We start from the raw sequence: 20099 nt of genomic DNA, 5'->3' as shown, positions 1-20099 counted from the left end.
TAGAAAGTTGGTATTTTCTTGCCTTAGCCATTTGGTGCCTGTGGCATGTCTTTGGTCACATGACTAGGTGTAGATAGCAGTTGGGCTTTGTGTATTTCTCCTAGAGAGTCAAGTCACACAATAGTGTTATTTGTTGTGCCTTAGTGGGCCATTAACTTGCTTGATGGGGGGCGGGCAGAGCTGATCACAGGACCCCTTGCTCCTGAATAGGCTGTGTCCCATCCATACACAAAGGGCTTAACAACCTTGTATTGTCACTCCATCCAGCTTGGAGTCAGGGTGGGGAAGAAGGAGATTCATTGCACTTCAAAGCCACTGTCTAGAAGCTTCTGCCACCTTCCAGAACTAGGGCTCCAAAGTATAAATATTGTACCTCAGATACCACCACTTCAGTACACTTCTGGACCTGTGAATACTCTGTCAGGAAGAAGACTTCTGTGCTGCTACAAGGACTCCCACTCTGCTGGACTGCTAACCTGCTGGACTCCTGCTTTGCTGTGCTGACCTGCTGCCTCCTGCCCTCTTGCCAAGGAGTAAGAAGGACTTCACTTGCAGCTCTCCCACCAGGAACCCAGAGTGACCCCAAGGGCCAGCTGACTGGTCTCCTGATCTGCAGTCTTAGGGACATAAGGGACTTCCAACCAATCCAACACTGCAACTGGACTCTGTCAGCTGTAATCCTGGCCTGCCAAAGGGTGCCACCCCAGTCCAGGGCCCTTGGAAGTACATCTAAGGTGCTACTCCAGCAGACTGACCAATGTTATTGGAAGAGGAAGCCTCACTCACAAGTTTGTGACATGCTTCATCATAGGCAACCTCTCCCCATCCAGGCAGATCCAGACCACCAGCACGGACTCGACCTCCTTGTAAACCTGATGGAGAGAGTTCTTAAATAAGAAATTCTTGGACAAAACAGGGAGATCCAGATAAAGTTAAACGTACCTGGAGGTAACTAGGTTTTTACCTTTATTAGTGTTGATGTCTGGTGCATTTAAAACCAACTACACAATGGAATAAAAGCACAATGGCACAGACCATCATGTTATAGCCAACATGTTTCTTCTCTATTCTAAGTCACCTATATCTGTTGGGGGCATTCGTTTGAGCTAAGGATGCCTAAAGACCTAGACTAACAATTACTACTCAATAGTAAAAAGTTACTTACACATACACTAGAAGAATCCTACCTGGTCTTAGCGTTAGTAAACCCTCACTTGGGGGATAAGCCCCATCCAGTCTGCCGAGGGACAATGTCCTCTGTAGTCACACAGTCATCAAGACATACACCATGCAGGAGCACCTATCACCTGTCCTCGCCCAGCCCTTGTTCATGATTAGATGGCTTTCATGTCAATCTCAGCTCCCTGCTTTTTGTTAGCAGTTTCCTCCTTATTCTTATTTGTCCATTCGCTGGAGCATTGCTTGTTTATCCCTGCTTTTGATTAGCTTGAGTGAATCCTTCCACTGCTTACGTCAAATAACTACTTTTTTCCATAACTGATTTAGCAATCCGTGGGAGTGCATGTTTTGCTATTCAGCGCTCACTTGACCTCTTTTCCTTGCTCTCTTCTCTAGCACACTCCTACTGTTCCTCCCAATCAATGCTCCCCTTTGCCGCATTGGGCATCCAATGGCGATTTTGTTGATGTCCTGGATGTTGACCTTACACTGTGTCGTACAGCTAGCCAAGTGCCAAATTGGAGCTTTGATGTGACTCAGGGTAAATAAGGGCTGGCATAGGTTTTCTTCACTGATATTCCAATGTTTTTCTTTCTGATCATTTCAGGCAGATGAGGCATGCCACATGGTTATATTAAAACAACAAGGTGATGGGTGAAATGCTTGAATTTATATCAGCACTGGCAATCACTTGGGCTGCATCCCAAGCCATCATTTTTCACCCACCTTGCCACCTCGTTTTTAAATTTGATCTAATTTAAATGTGCACTGGGCCTGCCCAGACATGGATCCTGGGCTCACTGCGACACTGGAACCAAGCTGTATCTGGCTGAGGAGCCCTAACTCTGCAGAAACTGGTCCTAGGTTGCTTGTGTTCTGGTTCAGGAAGGACCTGGCCTGGCAGTTCGTCTGGACTGTTCCCATGAGGGGCCGGATCCAGAATGATCTGCATATAGCTGGGTCTAAACTGAGGTTGCCTAGCGGGCAAAAAGTGATGGATTTGAATGTGGCCAGAGCAATTGCCAGTGGCAGACATTATTTCAAGCATTCTAGCCCTCATTTTGTTTTTTTGCACATGGTTATAATAGTTAGAACATGCATGTTGTTTTGAACCGGAAACCACCATACCTTCCACTACAGTAATAATTTATGGAAATGAGGTTTGGGGAAAATTTGAAAGAGGTTATAAAACTACTGGAGTAGTGGTAGTGATCCCCAGATAAAAAAATTCCAGGACGAGGTTCAGAATGGGTGGATGAGGCCAGTGAGGCAAAGAAAGTTTAGAGGCAGGTGAGCCTAGAATAACCACCAGTGTCTGGCTTTTTATAAACACATTTTATTGAAAAAACATTTTGCTGGTACAATCCAGCCCCACCTGTGATCATTATGCATTCCATAGGAATTATGTAATTCTATAAAGATCTGAAAAATAACCAAGCACATGTCAAATCTAATTCCTGCTGCCCCCCCCCCAACCTTACCCATCCCATTCCGTTGAATTGTATCTACATAAAAATCCAATATGCTGTATCATCAGGAGGTAACCTTGTAATTCTTCTGGTAGTGACTAATGTACTGTGTGTGTGTATGGGGGTGGTCAGTGAAGAGCACAGGAAGGGACTCGGCCGTCCTCCTCTCTCCAGGACCCTGTTTCTGTCACCCCATGTCCTACTCAGCTAGGTAGTCGGAGCTGGAATCAAGCCTCCCGGGGACCCTCCAGGCTGTGTCTCCGGGCATTTCAGACAATCTAATAGCGCCTCCCAAGCTTGTGCCACCTCCAAGGGACGCAACTCCCCCTCCAAGCTACCATGAGCAGTGTTGTACCTTTGTAGGTATCCCATTTTTCAAGTTCTTTGCACCATGATGTTATGGGGGGGACCCTCCGGCACCTTCCAATGGAGCGTGATTTCCCTTTTTACCAGAATAAATGCAAGGTCCTCGAATCTGCTGGTGACCTTCATCTTGGATGTGTGGGGGAATCATCTCAGCTGCCCATTCGTGACTTCCTTATCAATAACTGCCACCACATCTCTTGTGATCGCCTCTCAGTATGTCCTAAGAGTAGGACAATCCCAGAACATATGACTTATCTTGGTGCTCAATTTCCCACAGTGTGGACAAGTGGCTCCCAGTGTGTGGAAATATTTGTTGATATGGCCCAGCGTGAGGTTAAGCACCAGTGACTGGATGCATTCCACACTAACTAGTTGCTGCATCAGGTGTTGAACTTCAGTAAATAAATCTGTGATGCAATAGCTCTCAGAACCCCTTTCAGAGGGCTACAGGGCACGTAAGGGCTACAGGGCCAAACCTTGATGGCTGAGGCCTTTTAATCCTGATATCAGAGCCTGACCTACTATGGATCCTTAGCAACTGGGCCAAGTATCTATTCTGCCTTTGACTCGGGGGTACCAGTGGACTAGCAGTCAACTGCTCCCTCAGGTGGAAAGTGCAGATACAAGTAAGTGAATAAAACTCAAACCTTAAAGGGCTTGCAGTACGAACAATAATCAATGTCCAGTCCAGTCCAATACTTACCTTTATAAGAAGAAAAAAAGTATTTATTTCCACCTCTGTGCATTAAAAGGAATAACGACATTCACCAGCAACTTCCCCTTGAAGTTGGGGCTCTAGTAACTGTCAGGATAATCCCTGTCACACTTTTTCTTATAAATGTGGCCAGGCCTATCCTCCATTCACTGTTGGCCACATACAGGGAATGCTTATGAGTAAGCTGTACTCAAGAGTTTCACTTTGACTCCTTAGTAATTAGTCAAAAGTGTCTATGGTCTATTTGTTCCAACGGTTGCAGCAGCTCCCGCTTAGCAAAGACGAGGTAAGTCACCCTCCCCTCCCAGGGAGTGGAGAAGGGGGTTATTTCAATCCTCTGACTACTGACTGGAACCCAGAGAGGGTGTGACATCTCCAGCGTTATCATTCCAGTCCCTTTGGGAATCAGTCCTGGGCAGGTCTCAGTATTCAGATTTGACCAACGGTCACAGCTGCAATCTTTCTGTCTGGACAACGACACGAGCTCTTGGCCACATTGGTACCTGATGGCCCTCCAGGCATACAGGTGTGCCACTATAGTCTCTTTCACAGTGCAGACCCTAGCGGTGTGATCACCCTCATCATGACAGCCTCACGTGGCATACAGGGGGAGCCGATAAAGGCGGACACAAGTCTCAACGCTCTTGACCCAATACGTTCAACAGTGGCCCCTTTGGGCATTTGTGGTCACTGCACCGAAGCAGTGTGGGCCTGGCGCTTCCCACACAGCACTCCTTACATGGCTCAGATCATGCAGCCCTCTCCTAGCATTCTGGGTAGCTGGAGCATTCTTGCTCACAGGCAAAGACCAGATAGGTGCACAGTCATTCTCCTCACACCGCGCTCAAGGAGTCCTCTCAGTAGGGCTCCCCGCTGGACCTGGCTTCCTTCAATGCTCTCCTCTTACTCGCAGTGCAAACTGGTTATGACAAGCAATCAGGAATTGGTGCTCCAGGCTCTAGGGAAAGTGGTCTTGGTTCCCCGAGTGATGACCCCTCATCCAACAGGAAGACTAACAGGCCTATGCCTCCAGTCCTGGTCAGAGGCATAAGTCTTTCAAAGCTTCCCCTTTCCTGCTTGGCAGACAAAGTTTGGGGTCTCAGCCTCCCCTTCTTATAGTCCTTCTCCAGATACCATATAAGATTTAGGGTGTAATTCTTTGAAGTTTTACGTTGGGTTTACGTCTCTTTTGAAGTGTGCATTTTTCCTTTTTGTGTTTCCCCTTGAAAGTTTGTCTGTCACACCAGGCAAGTTTCCAAAGCTGATTGACTCACAAAACAATTACTGGGAGTGACCAGAGTTTACACCTGGAACCCGGATGTCAGCCACAGTGATATGTTCATCAAAAGGTTAACCCCGGGCTCTCAGCACTTCTCTTTATGATTCTCTTATCAGCCCCATTGCCTTCCTGAGATGTTTTCCAGGTCCCTTCCTTGTGAGCTATCACTAAATCAGTGAGCAAGCTTTTGAGCTGCAAAGGTGGAGTCCCTTACTCTTTTCTTACAGTGTGTGTATCCCACCCAGCCCACAGGTATGCAGCATACATATTCCCAAGTCTATCAGAAACTTTCATACTTGGAAAAAAGGGTAAAAGGGAAAACAAGAGAGAGGCCTTTAGTAAGCTACAGTATACGTTCTGTAGCAACATCTCACCACATTTCAAGGTCACCTTTTTAATTTACAATCAAAGTTCCATAGTAACATCTCACCAAATTTCAAGGTCACCACCTTCATTCATCTCTTGAAGAAGTAATTCATCTGCCATCAATACAGAAACACAGAGAAGGCCCAGCTCTATCTTTCCACGGAAACTGTGTGGTGAAGAGAACTCCAATTTATCTCCCTCTATTTTTTGAACAGGTAATGAGCTGTTTGTAGTCCCAACCATGAATAATCTTGTTGATCTGTCAATAATCTAGATTTTGGACAGTATCTTTCTTTCAAGGGCCCAGGCCATAGCTTTTACTAGGTGAAGGACTTTGGAAATCTATTTTTTTTTTTTTTTAATGAGTGGATTTTGTCTTTCTTTAAATGGGGTAACTTTGTTAAGTGTGCTTGCTCTGGCATGCATTACTTTGACCCAGGACATCTGCAAGGAGATCTGGACGATTGAAGCTTAACACCAGGGACAGCATGGCGAAGGCTTCTTCCTGGCTAGAGAAAATTAAAATTCGAACATGTTTGTAGGGATTTACTGGGCTAGTGTAGTGGGTCAGAGAAAGATAGAGCAAATGCCTAATATCCTCCACCTCAGCATTTGTCTCATAGACACAGATGAACAAAGTCTCTCGACATACCCTAGCTCATCGTTTGGTGCTTTTATGTGCTCTAGTCCCACAACCAGCAGAAAGTTATGAAGGGATCTACATGGCTCAGTATATTAGATTTCAAAATAGATCGACAGCTAAAGGGTATAATCTAGTGGTAAATACATTTTGGACATAATTTACCACTAGATACTACTCAAGGGATTAAATATGCACTAGCGGCAATGGAAATTTAGGCACAACATTAGACTAAAGTAGCTGTTAAAGTCGATAAGTGGTGAAAGGGGATTGTAGACACATTGTTACAAGTTTTAAGAAAGGCAAACGGCTAGCACTCGCATAGATGAGAAAAAGACGTCACGCTACCACCAGAGATGAGGCCTTCTGAACAAAGTAACCTTACATTCTTAAATATGTCCTAAAGTAAGATTAATCTAAGTAGAAGCAGATAGCTTAGTGCAACTGATTCAGATGTGAGAAACTGAACATTCAGATTGATGTACCGGCTACTCTTGCGCACATCAGTGAAGAGTGCCAAAATTCCTAGAAAGTGTTGGTACAGTGGGAATGCTTAAAAGAATAGAAGGCAATCATTTTGGCTCGTAAATGGGGCATGGTAGGATTCATGATTGGACAGAGACCAGGAAAACAACTCCCATTTCATAGAATGCAAATGAACGCTTGTCCTGTTCAGAATAAGTGATATATTTTCTGAATTTCTTCTAATTGTGAGGAAGTTATTTGAACAATCCACTGTTAATCTATTTTTTGTAACTGTAAGAAATTTGTAGTTTCGGGACAAAACCCATAAAACTGTATAAGTAAAACATTGTGCCACGTGCTGACATAAGCAAGTATTTGAAGCTTAGAAATCAGCCTTCAAATGAGAGTGTTCAAAATTTTAAATTGTAAAGTTATCATACATGGTTATAAAAGCAGACAAGTTACAAACATTTCAAGCAAGGGCACGCATGGTCTCAGCCCTTTACTTGCAGAAACAACATAAGATTATGGGCCTGATTCTAACTTTGGAGGACGGTGTTAAACCGTCCCAAAAGTGACGGATATACCACCTACCGTATTACGAGTTCCATAGGATATAATGGACTCGTAATACGGTAGGTGGTATATCCGCCACTTTTGGGACGGTTTAACACCGTCCTCCAAAGTTAGAATCAGGCCCTATGTCTCCAAGGGTCATGCAAAAATTGTGTTAACACAAACAAAAGCTGAAGCGGACTCTTCTGTCTGCACACTCAGATCTTTAGTAGATGTTTAAGTCAATGTGATCAGGGGCTGGAAAAATAAGGGGAGAAGAAGAGCAAGAGCATCTTATCCACTTTCACAGTGATGTAGATGGGGAAATGGTGGGCAATTACTTGACCCCCATTAGGTGCTCAAATAATTCATATGGAGAGTTCTGTATCTTATTTAAAGAGACATAGAATGTTCTGGAACAATTGAGTCTAGATGTTGTTCATATATCAAAACTGATTTCCTTAAAGTGGAGCTCCTGGTTTAAAAATCATTTGTGAGTTTTGGAACCAAGGAGTCCCACAAATGGTTGTTATAACTGCAGTTCATTGTGTTTGTAACCTAATATTCTTGAAGTTCTTGTGCCTTGATCTCGGCAGGTCACTGCAACAGAATTCTTTCCTACAAATACCTCAAGAAACTAAATGCACTGATATCAGAACAGTCCTCATCCAGTCACCAAAATGTCAAACAGTGACACAAAAAGAACAAATTACGAAGCTGAATGTATGGATTGTCTGACTATAATTCAATGTCAGGACCGGAGGCTTCGGATTATGTTTCTCTTTCTTTGCTGTTTCTTAACATGACTCCTATCTTGTTGTGGAAGTGGTTGGCGAGGGCGTTGCAGAGTTCTTGTGATGTGGGGATAGCAATTTCAGTGGCTGAGGGGCAGGTGAACCCTCTGACGATGGTAAAGAGTTCTTTGGTTTGGTAGGTGCTTCTGTCAATCCGGCAGGTTAGGGCCTCTTTTTTGGTGCTCTGATCTGTTGGAGTTAGTCGTTAAGTGCTGCTTTCAAGGTTACTCTGTTGGCGTGGTTCCTGCTGGTGCGCCATCCTCTTTGTAATTGTTTGCGTCTGCATTTTGCTACGTGCCGACACCCAAAGAGTGTGTCTGGGAAGCAGGGAAACAGGGCGCTTTACCACAGGACAGAATACTGTCCTCCCTCTATCTCGATCCCCACACAACTCGCAAGCACAGGAAAACCAGAATGGTATTGTGCGAGAGAGTTCAGATACGTGGATCAGCAAGTATGAGATGTTCCTTCAGCACCTTCACAAAATTGCACAGAGCTTGGTAGGATCTTTTTCTTCAGCTATACAAGGTTCCCCTGAGGGGCATTCAGACATCTCCTACCACCTAGGTAGTGTCCTTTATACATCCACTTGCGAAGTGTTTCAAACGACGACTTCAGCCTAAAAAATGGCTGCTAATCACCATGGCCAAACACAGTAGTTCCTCAGACATGGCTTATGATCAAGACGAAGCGTACATGAAGGCAGTGTAGTGGAAGCCCCAGATGCTTCTGTGCCACAATATGTCAACAGGGCTTTGGCAGTAGCATTCCAACCCTTTACCTACCAGTAGAAGAAGTACACTCTGATTGTGCCCACACCGGACCTGGACCACCCGCCAACACTGCAAAGCCCCTTCGAAATCTAATGACTGGCCCCATGCAGCAGCAATGGCACACATGTTACAGGGCCTGCCCCCATCCACACATAATCTGTGCTGTCCCCATTCACCAGCAGGCACCCCTCACAGTCCTCAGAAGGACAACACAGACAGTACACATACACCCTGTTCTTACTCAGACAACGCACACAACCATCATCGCAAATGATGACAGTGCAGCCCTTAGGACCAATTCACATCTGTGGCTCCTACTCCCCAATGGACCCAGGCACCTCCCTGGATTTTGATCCTTACTCCATTGTCCACCCCTGCTTCTCTGACTGGGCCCCCTTCCTGCAGTCACTGACTACGCATTTGCAAACGTTACAACTGAGACTTCCACTATCGTTATCACTCTGAGTGTACCAAACCAGATATCCCTGACAAAGTAGTGTAGCCTCCCGAGCTCAATCTCAATCTGCCCACTTTCTTGAAATGCTCCACCAAAGACCCCAACAAAGGGATTAACAGGTCATGGAAGGATTGCCAGGACAAAACTTTTAACCTAACCAGGCTATTGTGTAAAATACTAGAAACAGTACAAGCCAGGGACACAAACAGTCCTTGATATCCTAGCAAGGCGGACCCATTAGTCATTAAGCTTGTTAGGCAATGCAAACTGTGCTCTTTCGATGGAGCATCGAAGATCAGTGAGTATTCGCATTGATCCTAAATTGTCCAAACTCGCCACCGTAGGAATGGGTCCTATGGCATGCTCTTTGAAGACAAGTTACTAAAAGACCAGGGCAAGTTTGTCCACACCTTTAGAGCATTCAATAAAACCCATTCATAAATCAACTAAGTCCTCCAAAACTGGCTTTTTTCCCATTCTACAACACTGCAATGGGCTCCCAAGGTAAGGTTACTTTATCCTTCAGCAGTTGTACTGGTTGGGGGGGGCAGAACTTTACTCTTCCTCTTAAGTTAAAGGTCGGTGACTTTTTTCCCGTGGGTCCTAGAAACGATAACGAGTTACAAGATTGAGCTCTATGGTGTTCCCTTCCAACCCACCCGTCCCCACCCTAATCATTTTCCCCAACTAGATCAGAACTTCATCCAAGAGGAGATAATACTACTCCTACAGGAAGAAGCCATTTGTCCCCGCCAACCGGACCCCTCAGAGAGCTGCAGCAATATCTTTGTGGTGACCAAAAATGACTAAGGTTCCATGCTGGTCAATCTGAAAGAGGTCAAGGGGTGGTTACTCTATCGCATTTCAAAATGGAAGGAACACATCTTCTCAGAGACAACGACTGGATAGTGCATGTTGACTTGAAAGATGCTTATCTTTCCATTTCTATTTTTACCCCTCATAGGAGATTCCTTCAATTCATCTGTGACAGCCATAGATACAATTCAAAGTGCTTCCCTTTGGTCCGTCCTCCGCTTCTTGGGGTTTTACCAAGGTTATGCACCTGGTGGTCAACAACATACATGCCAAGGGCATCCATCTGATTATCACGACGACATCCCAGGACAAATCCCTACTGTTGCAGCATTTGAGTTGGACGATTCATCTACTCCAGGATCCAGGGTTCCTATTGAACTTGACTAAAACCATTCTTGTCTCCTCAAAGCGCATAGAATTCTTGGGTATTCAAATAAGCTCATTGACAGCACTCCTGTCTCTTCCCCAATGAAAGGACCCTAGCCCCGTAAATCCTGTTGTATCCTGCTGAGCATGGACAACATCTAAATACATAAAGAGACTCGGGGGAACAAAGTCACAAGTGTTAGTGGATACTGTGAAAGCCTTCTGACACGCTTGCCTTCGACACTGCATCTCCTTGACAGCGGGATATCTTCCCAGTCGGAACAATGTGGTGGCCGATTGGAACTCAAGGTACCTTCCGGATTCCACCGAGTGGAAACTGCACCTGGCAGTCTTTTGCTTGCTTGAGGATCCCTGGGGTGCATGCCACATGGACCTCTTTGCCTCCTGCCTGCCCACTGAAGAGGGTTTTTCTCTCGGAGACCAGAACTGATGTCTCTTCCCAAAGTTGCCTTTCTACAAAATTAGAAGTGTCTCCTGCGTGATGTCTTTGCCTCGTTTCTGTTGATTACAAGTCTGTCACCTCACAGTTTCAACCAAAAAGTAGAATTAATTCCAGGCATCTCTCTGTGGAAAGCTCAATCTTGATTCCCTTTTCTTCTAGGGATGTTGTGTGACTTCCCAATCCAGCTCTCCCTGTTCCTAGACCTCCTGCCAGATCCAGCATCCTTTGATTCTACAGGGTTGTCTACATCTCATAGCCTGGTGTATTTCAGGAACCGTTGGTTCCTGGCCTGCAGGGCTTTCTGAACAATCTATAACCTTCATATCCAACTCCTGGTCAGACCCCACACACAAACATTATTCCTCAGCTTTATGGAGACGACTGGGTTGGTGCGACCCGCAGGGTTCGGATAACTGGGGGCTTGTTGGATTAAATGAATTCTATTAGAATCAGTCAATCGGTCTGTGTTGACACCACTAAATTTGGTACTCACTGGGTCTTGGGGCCATGGCATCAAAATCATACACTTTAGGTTTCAATTTACGAGACACAATGAGAGCGGCTGACTGGTCCACAGACTCAACTTTCAAAACCTTTAATTACAAACCAATCCTAGATGTAGCCTAAGTAGTGTAAGAACAAATCTGAAGCCTTGGTCCCACCATAGAATAAAACATTTCTAGCTAACATGTCAAGAATTGTCAATTCTTTTAAAGACTTTGAGCCAAGGATTAATCCACCCTAAATCATTATATTCAAACGTTATTCAAATTTTTATTATTATGCGCCCGATTACTATAACCCATCCACGCACAACGTTGCATTTAACACGTTTTTTCTGTGTTATGGAGCAAGTATTAGATGTGTGTTTACTCCGTTCTCTTCTAGATGCTGTCCAGAAACAGGAATAGGCGACGGTGGAAAGGTTTCCATGTATGTGGTTCACTGTTCTCCAGTTAGTCCTGGGGATGACTCCAATTTCTGAGTCTCAACAAGAGAGGACTCGTTGTGATTACTCTGGTAACTCTGTTATATTCAGTTGTTGGACTCAAAGTCTCTATGGGGATGTTCAGCCGATGGATCAAAGAAAGAGGATTAAAGATGGCAACAAGGCGTTTTATAAAAGGCAAAGACATGATGATTGGGGCCGATGCTATGATGTCACTAGAACTATTGGAAGTGTACTTTATATTGAAGATTATTTTTGATTGGCAGCTGTAAAAGTTACATTAATAAAAAAAAATGAAGTAAAGAAGAAGAATAGTCGTCTCTGAGTCCTTGATAGAATTGAAAATTCATGACACGCTAGTTAGAAAAAATGTTATCGCCCCCATTTCAACCAAACTATCTTTCAACAGTGGAAGTTGGATTGCCATCTGGATAGGCATGACCCATATTTTACTACCCAGAGCGGTAAAAAAAAAAAAAAATAGGGAAATTCCCTAAATCTGGTATTTTTGCCTAAATCAGTAAATAGTAGAAACAACAAATTCAAGAAATAAATTCTTTAAAATGTATCCTAGAGCTGCCTAAATGGCACCTGCTCGATATTTGAAGTAAACACAGATAGAAAAGCCATGACTAAAATAAGTACGGGGGATTTTACATAAATTCCTCTGAAAGTATCACATTGCCGCTCTTACAGACTCTTAAAACATGAGCAAGTGGGCTGTAGTTTTCTCTAGGAAAAGTGGCAATCACAAGAGGAAGCCAAAATATAATTGCCAACAATTTGCTTTGCTACAGTCCAAGGTTCTACTAATCTATTTCCTGCTTCCTTTGGGTGCTAATACAGAAAAGGAGCATATTGTTTGCTCTAGGTTGAACACAAAATAACGCTGAGAAGTTAGCCAAAGGGCCATTCATTCATATAAAATAACAACGGTATTAAAAGCAACTAACAGTACTACAGGTGGTAATAGCAAAAGTCTGCGTTCTTTTTTTTAGAGGCAATGGGTGTTGCATTCCCGTTCAGACGTGGGTCTACATTACACAAATCATTTGTATATTAGAAATTAATAGGCATGTGTGGCTGGTTAATGTTACTCAAAGTAAATTGTAATAGTCTTTAATATTTCCTTGATTGAGGTTCTAACTAGAAGTGAAGTTTATCACTGCACTTTTGGTTTAAAAAATGCAATTTAGACTGCCCCCACAGCTATATGGCAACAAGACATAGGGGGTTATTACAACTTTGGAGGAGGTGTTAATCCATCCCAAAAGTGACGGTAAAGTGACGGATATACCACCAGCCGTATTACGAGTCCATTATATCCTATGGAACTCGTAATACGGATGGTGGTATATCCGTCACTTTACCGTCACTTTTGGGACGGATTAACACCTCCTCCAAAGTTGTAATAACCCCCATAATGACATTTGGAATGCCACAGAAAATTATATTCAACCCTTGATTTCTACTACTGTAAACAAGAATATGATACAAAGAGGCTTTGTGGCCAAATCTAAGCATACATAAATTGTTTCCTATAATAATAGCATCAAGGACAGAAAAGGTGGATTACAACCAAGTTCCAGTGTATTAGCCGACATAAAGCCAACTTTAGGCACTCTGAGCAAGGAGACAAGACTCTGGCAGGAAGCCCAAATGAGAAAGGAAGGCTCTATCCAATTTTTGCACAAGGTGTGTGCAAACACTGGAGACATTGTGTAACTGGGTGTGCTCAGGCAAGGAGTTAAGCAGTGGTTATATGGACACATAAGAGTATCTTGTTTTACCCTTGTGTTTTGTATGTTTCAACCCTTTTTATAGTCTGTTTCAACGAAGCAGACTTCACCAGAAAATTATGAACATCCCTAGAAGGGCTTTGGCTCCACCCACATGTTGGGAGTCAGGAGCATATGCTTTGATTGGGCAGACGTTGTGTACTTTCACAAAAGAAAGTACTTGCCCTCCAGGCTGCTGTGATCCTTTTGTTTATTTATCCAGCCCACTGAGACTGGAGTTTCAGGGTCACACCCATGACATTGTAATGCTGTAAAAATGTCTTAGATAACTAGATAGTTTGTGATGTTTGTCTTTCGATGGCAGCAGCGCAGATAAGAGGAGGCCAGTCATTAACCTACATAGATTTTTAAATCTGGCTTGAAGGTGCAACTGTCACCTAACTGTTTAACCTACACTGACATTATTCCACAGTTCTTTGCTTCCGCACAATACATATTAGGTCCTGTGCTATTTATTTGTAATGCTTCACATTACTATACAACATTATTTTAAAGCCAGCCCTATTAGCATTGCCAATGCGTGTTAAGAGGTTGTACCTTTTTCAAAAAATAGTTAAATGCAAACAAAGCAGGAAAAGCAGCAGAGGCCGTGGAATTCAAACCTTCTGTGGAAAGACTCTGATACACATTTTTTTCAGAAAGTTATGAATAATTTTTTTTTAAACTGGAGCTTCCCTAGACTGGTTTACAATCCTTCCTTGCAAAAGAAATACAGTATCGTTTTAATGTCAATATTTAATATTCTGCACATAACTGCTGAAAAAATAAAGGCATCTATTTAGATGAGGTCATATTTTCCAGTGAACTGTTTGTCATTGGTCTCTGGGATGGTAAGAGTCTCAATACAATCAGAAAATCATGGCAAGTAGCAGGAGTTACAACAAATTATTACTGCATATAGTAACTTATTTCACACCTTAAAGACCATACTTCGGCTAGACTAAACCACAGCAGTGTGGGGAAAACAAAAAGAAAGCAAATGTTCTCCAGGTATACCCAAACACTGCCAATTTCATGTGTCTTATGTGTATATAATACAATTCCACCAAAATACTAAGTTCTGCCCCTTTCACACATTCAAACTCCGCCTGTTTTACAAAAGTAGTATTTGTTGGCTCTGTCCTAGCTTCATTGTATCTGATGCTTTCTTGAAGCACAGTAATTTCAAGTAATCAGTAATTTAATTTCAAGGGAGACTAGCTGAAGTGGGGCTGGCATTAAACATCACTTAAGTCATGATTGCCTAAACAAACATAAAGATGAGCGAATGTAAGATCTTCGCAAGCACAAACTAATAATGTATGTGATTTTTTGTATGGTGGTTTTGGGCAGATGAGAAACAGGCAGAAGACACCCACACATCATTCCTTGAAAGCCACGTTTTCTGAGGCCCATTTTATACAGTGAGTGGGTCCTGCAGGTGTTACCACCATCACTCAAACTTCTGCTGTCACTTCCTGGTCTTCGACAGAGCCGATCTATAAAAACAAATGCCAGCCTCCCAGCCACAATCAGGCCCCTCTTAATCGGAGCACTTCCCAAGACAGGGGGCATTGCCGGGTGACACATGAGAGCTGAAGTGGGCAGATATAAATAACCTATCTTCGCACATGCCTGAAAAACGCCAGGCCGCCGAGTCACCGTTAACAAATATTTATCCTTTCTAGCTCCTAAACACAGCACTGGAACAAAAAAAACATTCTAGAAATACATCCAGGCGCATGAAACAGGTTAACACGTACTAAGGGTCGCTTCTGTGCTTGTCTCTAAGCCGTTTGCTTTAAATTACAAATTCGGTTTCCCTTCCTATTTAAAAATTTGGTCACGGAACCACAACACCTGAAACGAATTTAACCTATTGATCATAAAAAAAGACTCTCCCACGTAGGCAATCTATTAATCTGCTTTCTGACACAATATTGGAATATTGCAGGCTGTCAATTTACTTGAATTAACACTGGGCATTCGGAACAGGTTTGCAAGCCAACTAGGCCAAAGACATGGAAGCACATGTCAAGCAAAAAGCAGGACTAGAGTACAGGCCGCCAGAAAAGCGTCTGTAGTAGGCAACAAAATGTGTATTCACTTGCAGACCTTGTCTTCAGTCGTAGACTCTAAAAGCAAAAACCTAATGACAGCAGAATAGACTACTATTTGCAGTACACATTTTAATCCACATTATGTAAATGTTCACTCTAATCAGCAGGAACGCATCATTTATCAATTAAGCGCCAGGCTGAACCCTTTTTGGGATGTTGGGAGAAGGTGAAACTGGATTAAATCCGTCGTTTTGAGTTAAATTTGCGTCGACAGCAGAAGTGTATTTGTCTCTAGTTTCCATAGAAAGCCGAAATAAGGTGTAAACTGCGGTTTTAAGGGAGGAGGCCCAACACGCAGGTACGGGAACAATGCTGTGCCTTTAAGGAACCGCAGTCAAACTCTCCAACCTCAAATGCCAAAACACGTCCAATACGAAAACAGCTCTTTCTGACGCCTTTCCAGACTTCCCCCGGACAAATTTCTCGGAGCCTGCCAGCCTTGCTTAAAGTCCCATTTTACTTTAACGTAGTATCCATGAGTTGAGGTTGGAAGTTTCGACTCGCATCCTGCCGGGCTCAAAGTACCACTTTTAAATCGGATTGCAGGCTTGCACCGGGTGCAGCGATGCGCAAAGGGACTAGACCACGTGGGTCTGTAGCCAATTAGTCGGGGTGGGGTGCAGAAGAGCCGGGCGGGCGGCGACCACCGGTGCAAACGGGGAGCCGGGACTAGAGGCAATGTATAGCCGTGACTGCCGTACACGGGGAGAGGCGCTGTGCACAGAGCATATGATCTGAGGGGGCGCTGCTGTGTGCGTAGGTAACCCGAGGGGTCCGGTTCAGGACCCCAAACACGTGTGTGGAAGGTGTGCTGCGCGCGGGGTACACAGAGGGCTGTGCTGAAGGGGAGTCTATGGCGCGCGCTGCCCGAGCAGGACACCCCCCCCCCCCCCCCAGCGCCGCGCGGGCCGCACGCGCGCGCTCACCGGCGAGTCGTAGGAGAAGGCGCACTCGGAGCGGTAGACGCGGTCCCCGGTCTTGGGCACGCGGATGGTGGGCATGTAGGGCACGAGGAGCTCCCCCAGGTCCGCGGCCATCTTCGCGTGCCCGTGTGTCCTGGCTGGCAGGCGCGGAGTGCGCCGGCGGCTGTCCCAAGGCACCGGCCCTGTCCGGCTATTTTTACCTCAGACCAGCAAATCACACCCCAGCTGCTGCCGGCCTGTCCGGCGGTGACGCGGGCCCCGGGGGCGACAGGCGTGCGGGGCTGAAGGGTGTCTGAGGGGCTGGGTGATACTCGAGGACTTGTGCTGGTCAGTTCTCTTTTAGGGGGTGCTGACTGTAGCTGTTATGTCTCAGGTGTGTGATGGGAAGTACACCAAACGGTTAAGGCCTGGGCTCGCCTCATTAGCACTGTTTTGTGGTTGTTAAAGCATTGCAAAATCAGTGTTGTGACTAACTGCACCAGTGTGTGTGTCGGACAAGTTATAATAACGACAGGATACGAGGTAAACGGAATAAAGTTTAGTCGGCGTTCACAGAAGCCGTGCATCTCTATCAGTCTCACCCATAGCTGTCCCAAGTTGTGACTCCCAACTGTCACCCACTCGAATGTTCCCAAGCCCAACATTCTATGGCTAGACCAATGCATGAAGGACAGGTGGTGGAAGGGCCTGGGGAATAGCAAGGATGCTGAACCATAAGCAGGAAGGGCAACATGGAAGATGTGTATCAGAATGGAAATATACAACACTTCACCCCCTTCATTCAAACTGTGTATAAGAAAGATATGTGGTCACTCCAGAATCATCCTCCAAGCAGGAATTCTTATCCTGGTAGATGAGTTTACCCTTTGGGCAATGGAAGAATCAGACCTATCATCAGTTCTTGGTTGAAAAGCAGTTTGTGTAGGAATGGGCATCATTCTGTTGCTTGATTTGATTCTCATTCTGCGGCGAGAAGAGCTCCTGGTTTCGCCCGCACAGCCCCAGAGCCCCCTGTGAGCCCGGCCCCTCCCAGGCCTGGTGAAATAAGCCTATAGAGCACAGCATATATCAGCGTTGCCCACAACCAACCAACCAGTGGGGGTCACCCTCACATTTAGGGGAACACACCTCCTGGGGTTCTCCTTCTTGCATCTTGGAGTTTAGAGGCTAAAGGCACACACAGCTGACCTGCCTGTGCTCACTACTCTCATAATTATTATTACAACTGGCTAGCCTGCGATACTCTCCAGGGAAATTACCTCACCACTTCTACTCAATGGCAGCAATCGCAGAAACCAATGCACACTCTACCAAGGCTACAGATGACATTGAATGGCACACCAAAATAAAGAGAGGACGCTACTCAAGCCTAACTTCGCCAGAAAAAGCACCCAAGCTTATCACATAAAAGCTTTGAGGCTGCTAATTGCTTTCAAGCTCTGCAACATACCACAGTTTGCGACCCTGACCAACTAGACAACGCAACAGCTGGAACTGAAACTATTCCCTGTCCTACAAAGCGGCTGTGGATCCCACCCAGCGTTTTGAAGAACTTGCCCACTCACAACAATCTTGTGGAACTCTTGGAGGAACACTGCGCCTCCACTTTCACTATAAAGCCTCTGCAGGATCACGCCAAAATAATGCTAACAACTCCAGAAGAATATAGGAGTGTGACCAGCGTACTTACAGAGCAAAAACTGGATACCATACTTTCTCCTTGACCGCACTGAAAACCACAATGATTTGTAATACGGGGCAAATGCATCCCTTCAACACATCACCCGCGATTTATCGGAACTAGGCCTTCCAGTTAAAAACATAACGCAGATTGCTTTGCTTACAGACAAGAACAAAAAGTTTCCCCTGTTCATTGTGACCTTGTCTGCAAACCATGACGGAAAACCTGCTGATCTCTCAGTAGTCACAAGACTCTGCAGCTGCACTGTTTACTACAGAAGCACCTAAAGGGAAACTAGGCTCAGTCATGTGCTACAACTGGCAACGCTTGGGGCACACCTCTGCTTTCTGCCATCAGAAACCAAGGTGTGTTCGCTGTGGAGGTGAACATACCTCCAACCAGTGCACCAGGAATAGAGCAACAGAACCTGTAATATGTGCAAACTGCACAGGAAACCACCCGCAAGCTACTGCGGTTGCCCCTACCTACAGAAAGCAAAAAAGGATGAACCACGAAAGCGATTCCTTCAAGCACGAAAGGCATCTCACCCCTCACCGATGCCAACACCAGATGAGGTCCAGTGGAAAACACACCCAGAAACCCTAACTCCACACAGGATACCAACTCACACCTCAAGAAACAGTAATGGCGATACACATGTAGATGGAAGGACCTACGCAGATATTACAAGGCCCAAGAAAGGCAACCCTCCAGCAGCAACCATCCAATCTCATCCTGCGAAGCAAGCACTGCTGTCAACTGCCAGGAACTCATCTTAAAGATTGCAAAAGTACTATTAGATAAGAATATCCACCCAGTGGTGACAACGATGGTGAACCTCATCGCCAGACTTCTCCATAATGAAGAAATAAACTGTCATGGCTGCCAAGACTAAGAAAAACTCTACCTTTTTGATGTGGAATGCCAACAGTATTCAAAAGAAAACTGATGAGCTCCTGCACCTGATGGAATCTAAGGACATGAGTGTAGCGCTTATTTCTTAGACCCATCTACAGATAAACCAGAAGCTCAACCTAGCAAATTATAGAGTATACCGAGCAGACAGCTCGACTGGAGCCAAGGGTGGAGGAACAGCTGTGATCGTCAGCACAAAAGTGAAGCATCTCAAAATTGCACTACCAGCAGTGGGGAGCATTGAAGCACCAGGTACACAGATTCAAACATCTGCAGGCCCCCTCCGACTGATTGTCACCCATTCACCACCAAACCAGCTACACACAAGCAACATAGATGCTCTACTGGATTCCAACATCCGAACACTAATGGGAGGAGACCTAAATGCCAAGCACCAATGCTGGAACTCTCAGATGGCAAACAGCAAAGAAAATGCTCTTTTGCCGACTGTAGAAAGAAAGACTTAGTAGTAGCAGGCCCAACTGACCCAATGCACTATCCGGGTGCTGAACATCAGAAACCGGACATCTTTGACATTGTTGTCACGAAGAACCTTACCCAGTCCTTAGAACTAGATACTTTAACAGCACTGACATCTGACCACAACCCGGTTTTCGTCACTGTTGGCGACGAAATTGAATGCCAACAGTAGCGGGCAAGGTACAATTACAAAAAGGCAGACTGGTACCGCTACAAGAGAAGCTTGGGTGAAACCTTGACTCTTGATCCAATACGCTGTATCAAAGACATTGACTAAGCTATTGACCGCTTCACTGATGTATCAAAGACATTGACTAAGCTATTGACCGCTTCACTGATGCAGTCCACACTGCCATCAAAGGCAGCATTCCTCAACAGACTCTTCAATGCTGCTCCATCTACGACCTCCCAAGCGGCATCAAACACTCAATAACCGAGAAGAATAGAGCACGATGACAGTGGCAGAAGTACCTCACCCCAGTCCTGCTGAAGAAGTATAACATGTTGACAAAACTGCTGAAGAGATAGATAAGCCAGCACAGAGGTGAAA

At 44.9% G+C, this 20099-nt stretch overlaps 1 protein-coding gene across 2 annotated transcripts in view; it reads right to left on the bottom strand.

The window, feature by feature from the left end:
- The window catches only part of USP13 (ubiquitin specific peptidase 13), a 263270-nt gene extending 246506 nt beyond the window's left edge, over nt 1-16764 (bottom strand). For both annotated transcript variants that reach the window (XM_069213085.1, XM_069213086.1), the window contains exon 1: nt 16477-16764. In XM_069213085.1, the coding sequence (XP_069069186.1) occupies nt 16477-16587 (111 nt within the window). In that variant the 5' untranslated portion in view covers nt 16588-16764. The remainder of the gene's footprint in view (nt 1-16476) is intronic.
- Nucleotides 16765-20099: the final 3335 nt, after the last annotated feature.

The sequence above is a fragment of the Pleurodeles waltl genome, chromosome 11, assembly GCF_031143425.1.
Source record: "Pleurodeles waltl isolate 20211129_DDA chromosome 11, aPleWal1.hap1.20221129, whole genome shotgun sequence".
NCBI lineage: Eukaryota > Metazoa > Chordata > Amphibia > Caudata > Salamandridae > Pleurodeles > Pleurodeles waltl.
The sequence above is the reverse complement of the archived record's forward strand: the minus strand, read 5'-3'. Positions and strand labels throughout refer to the sequence as shown.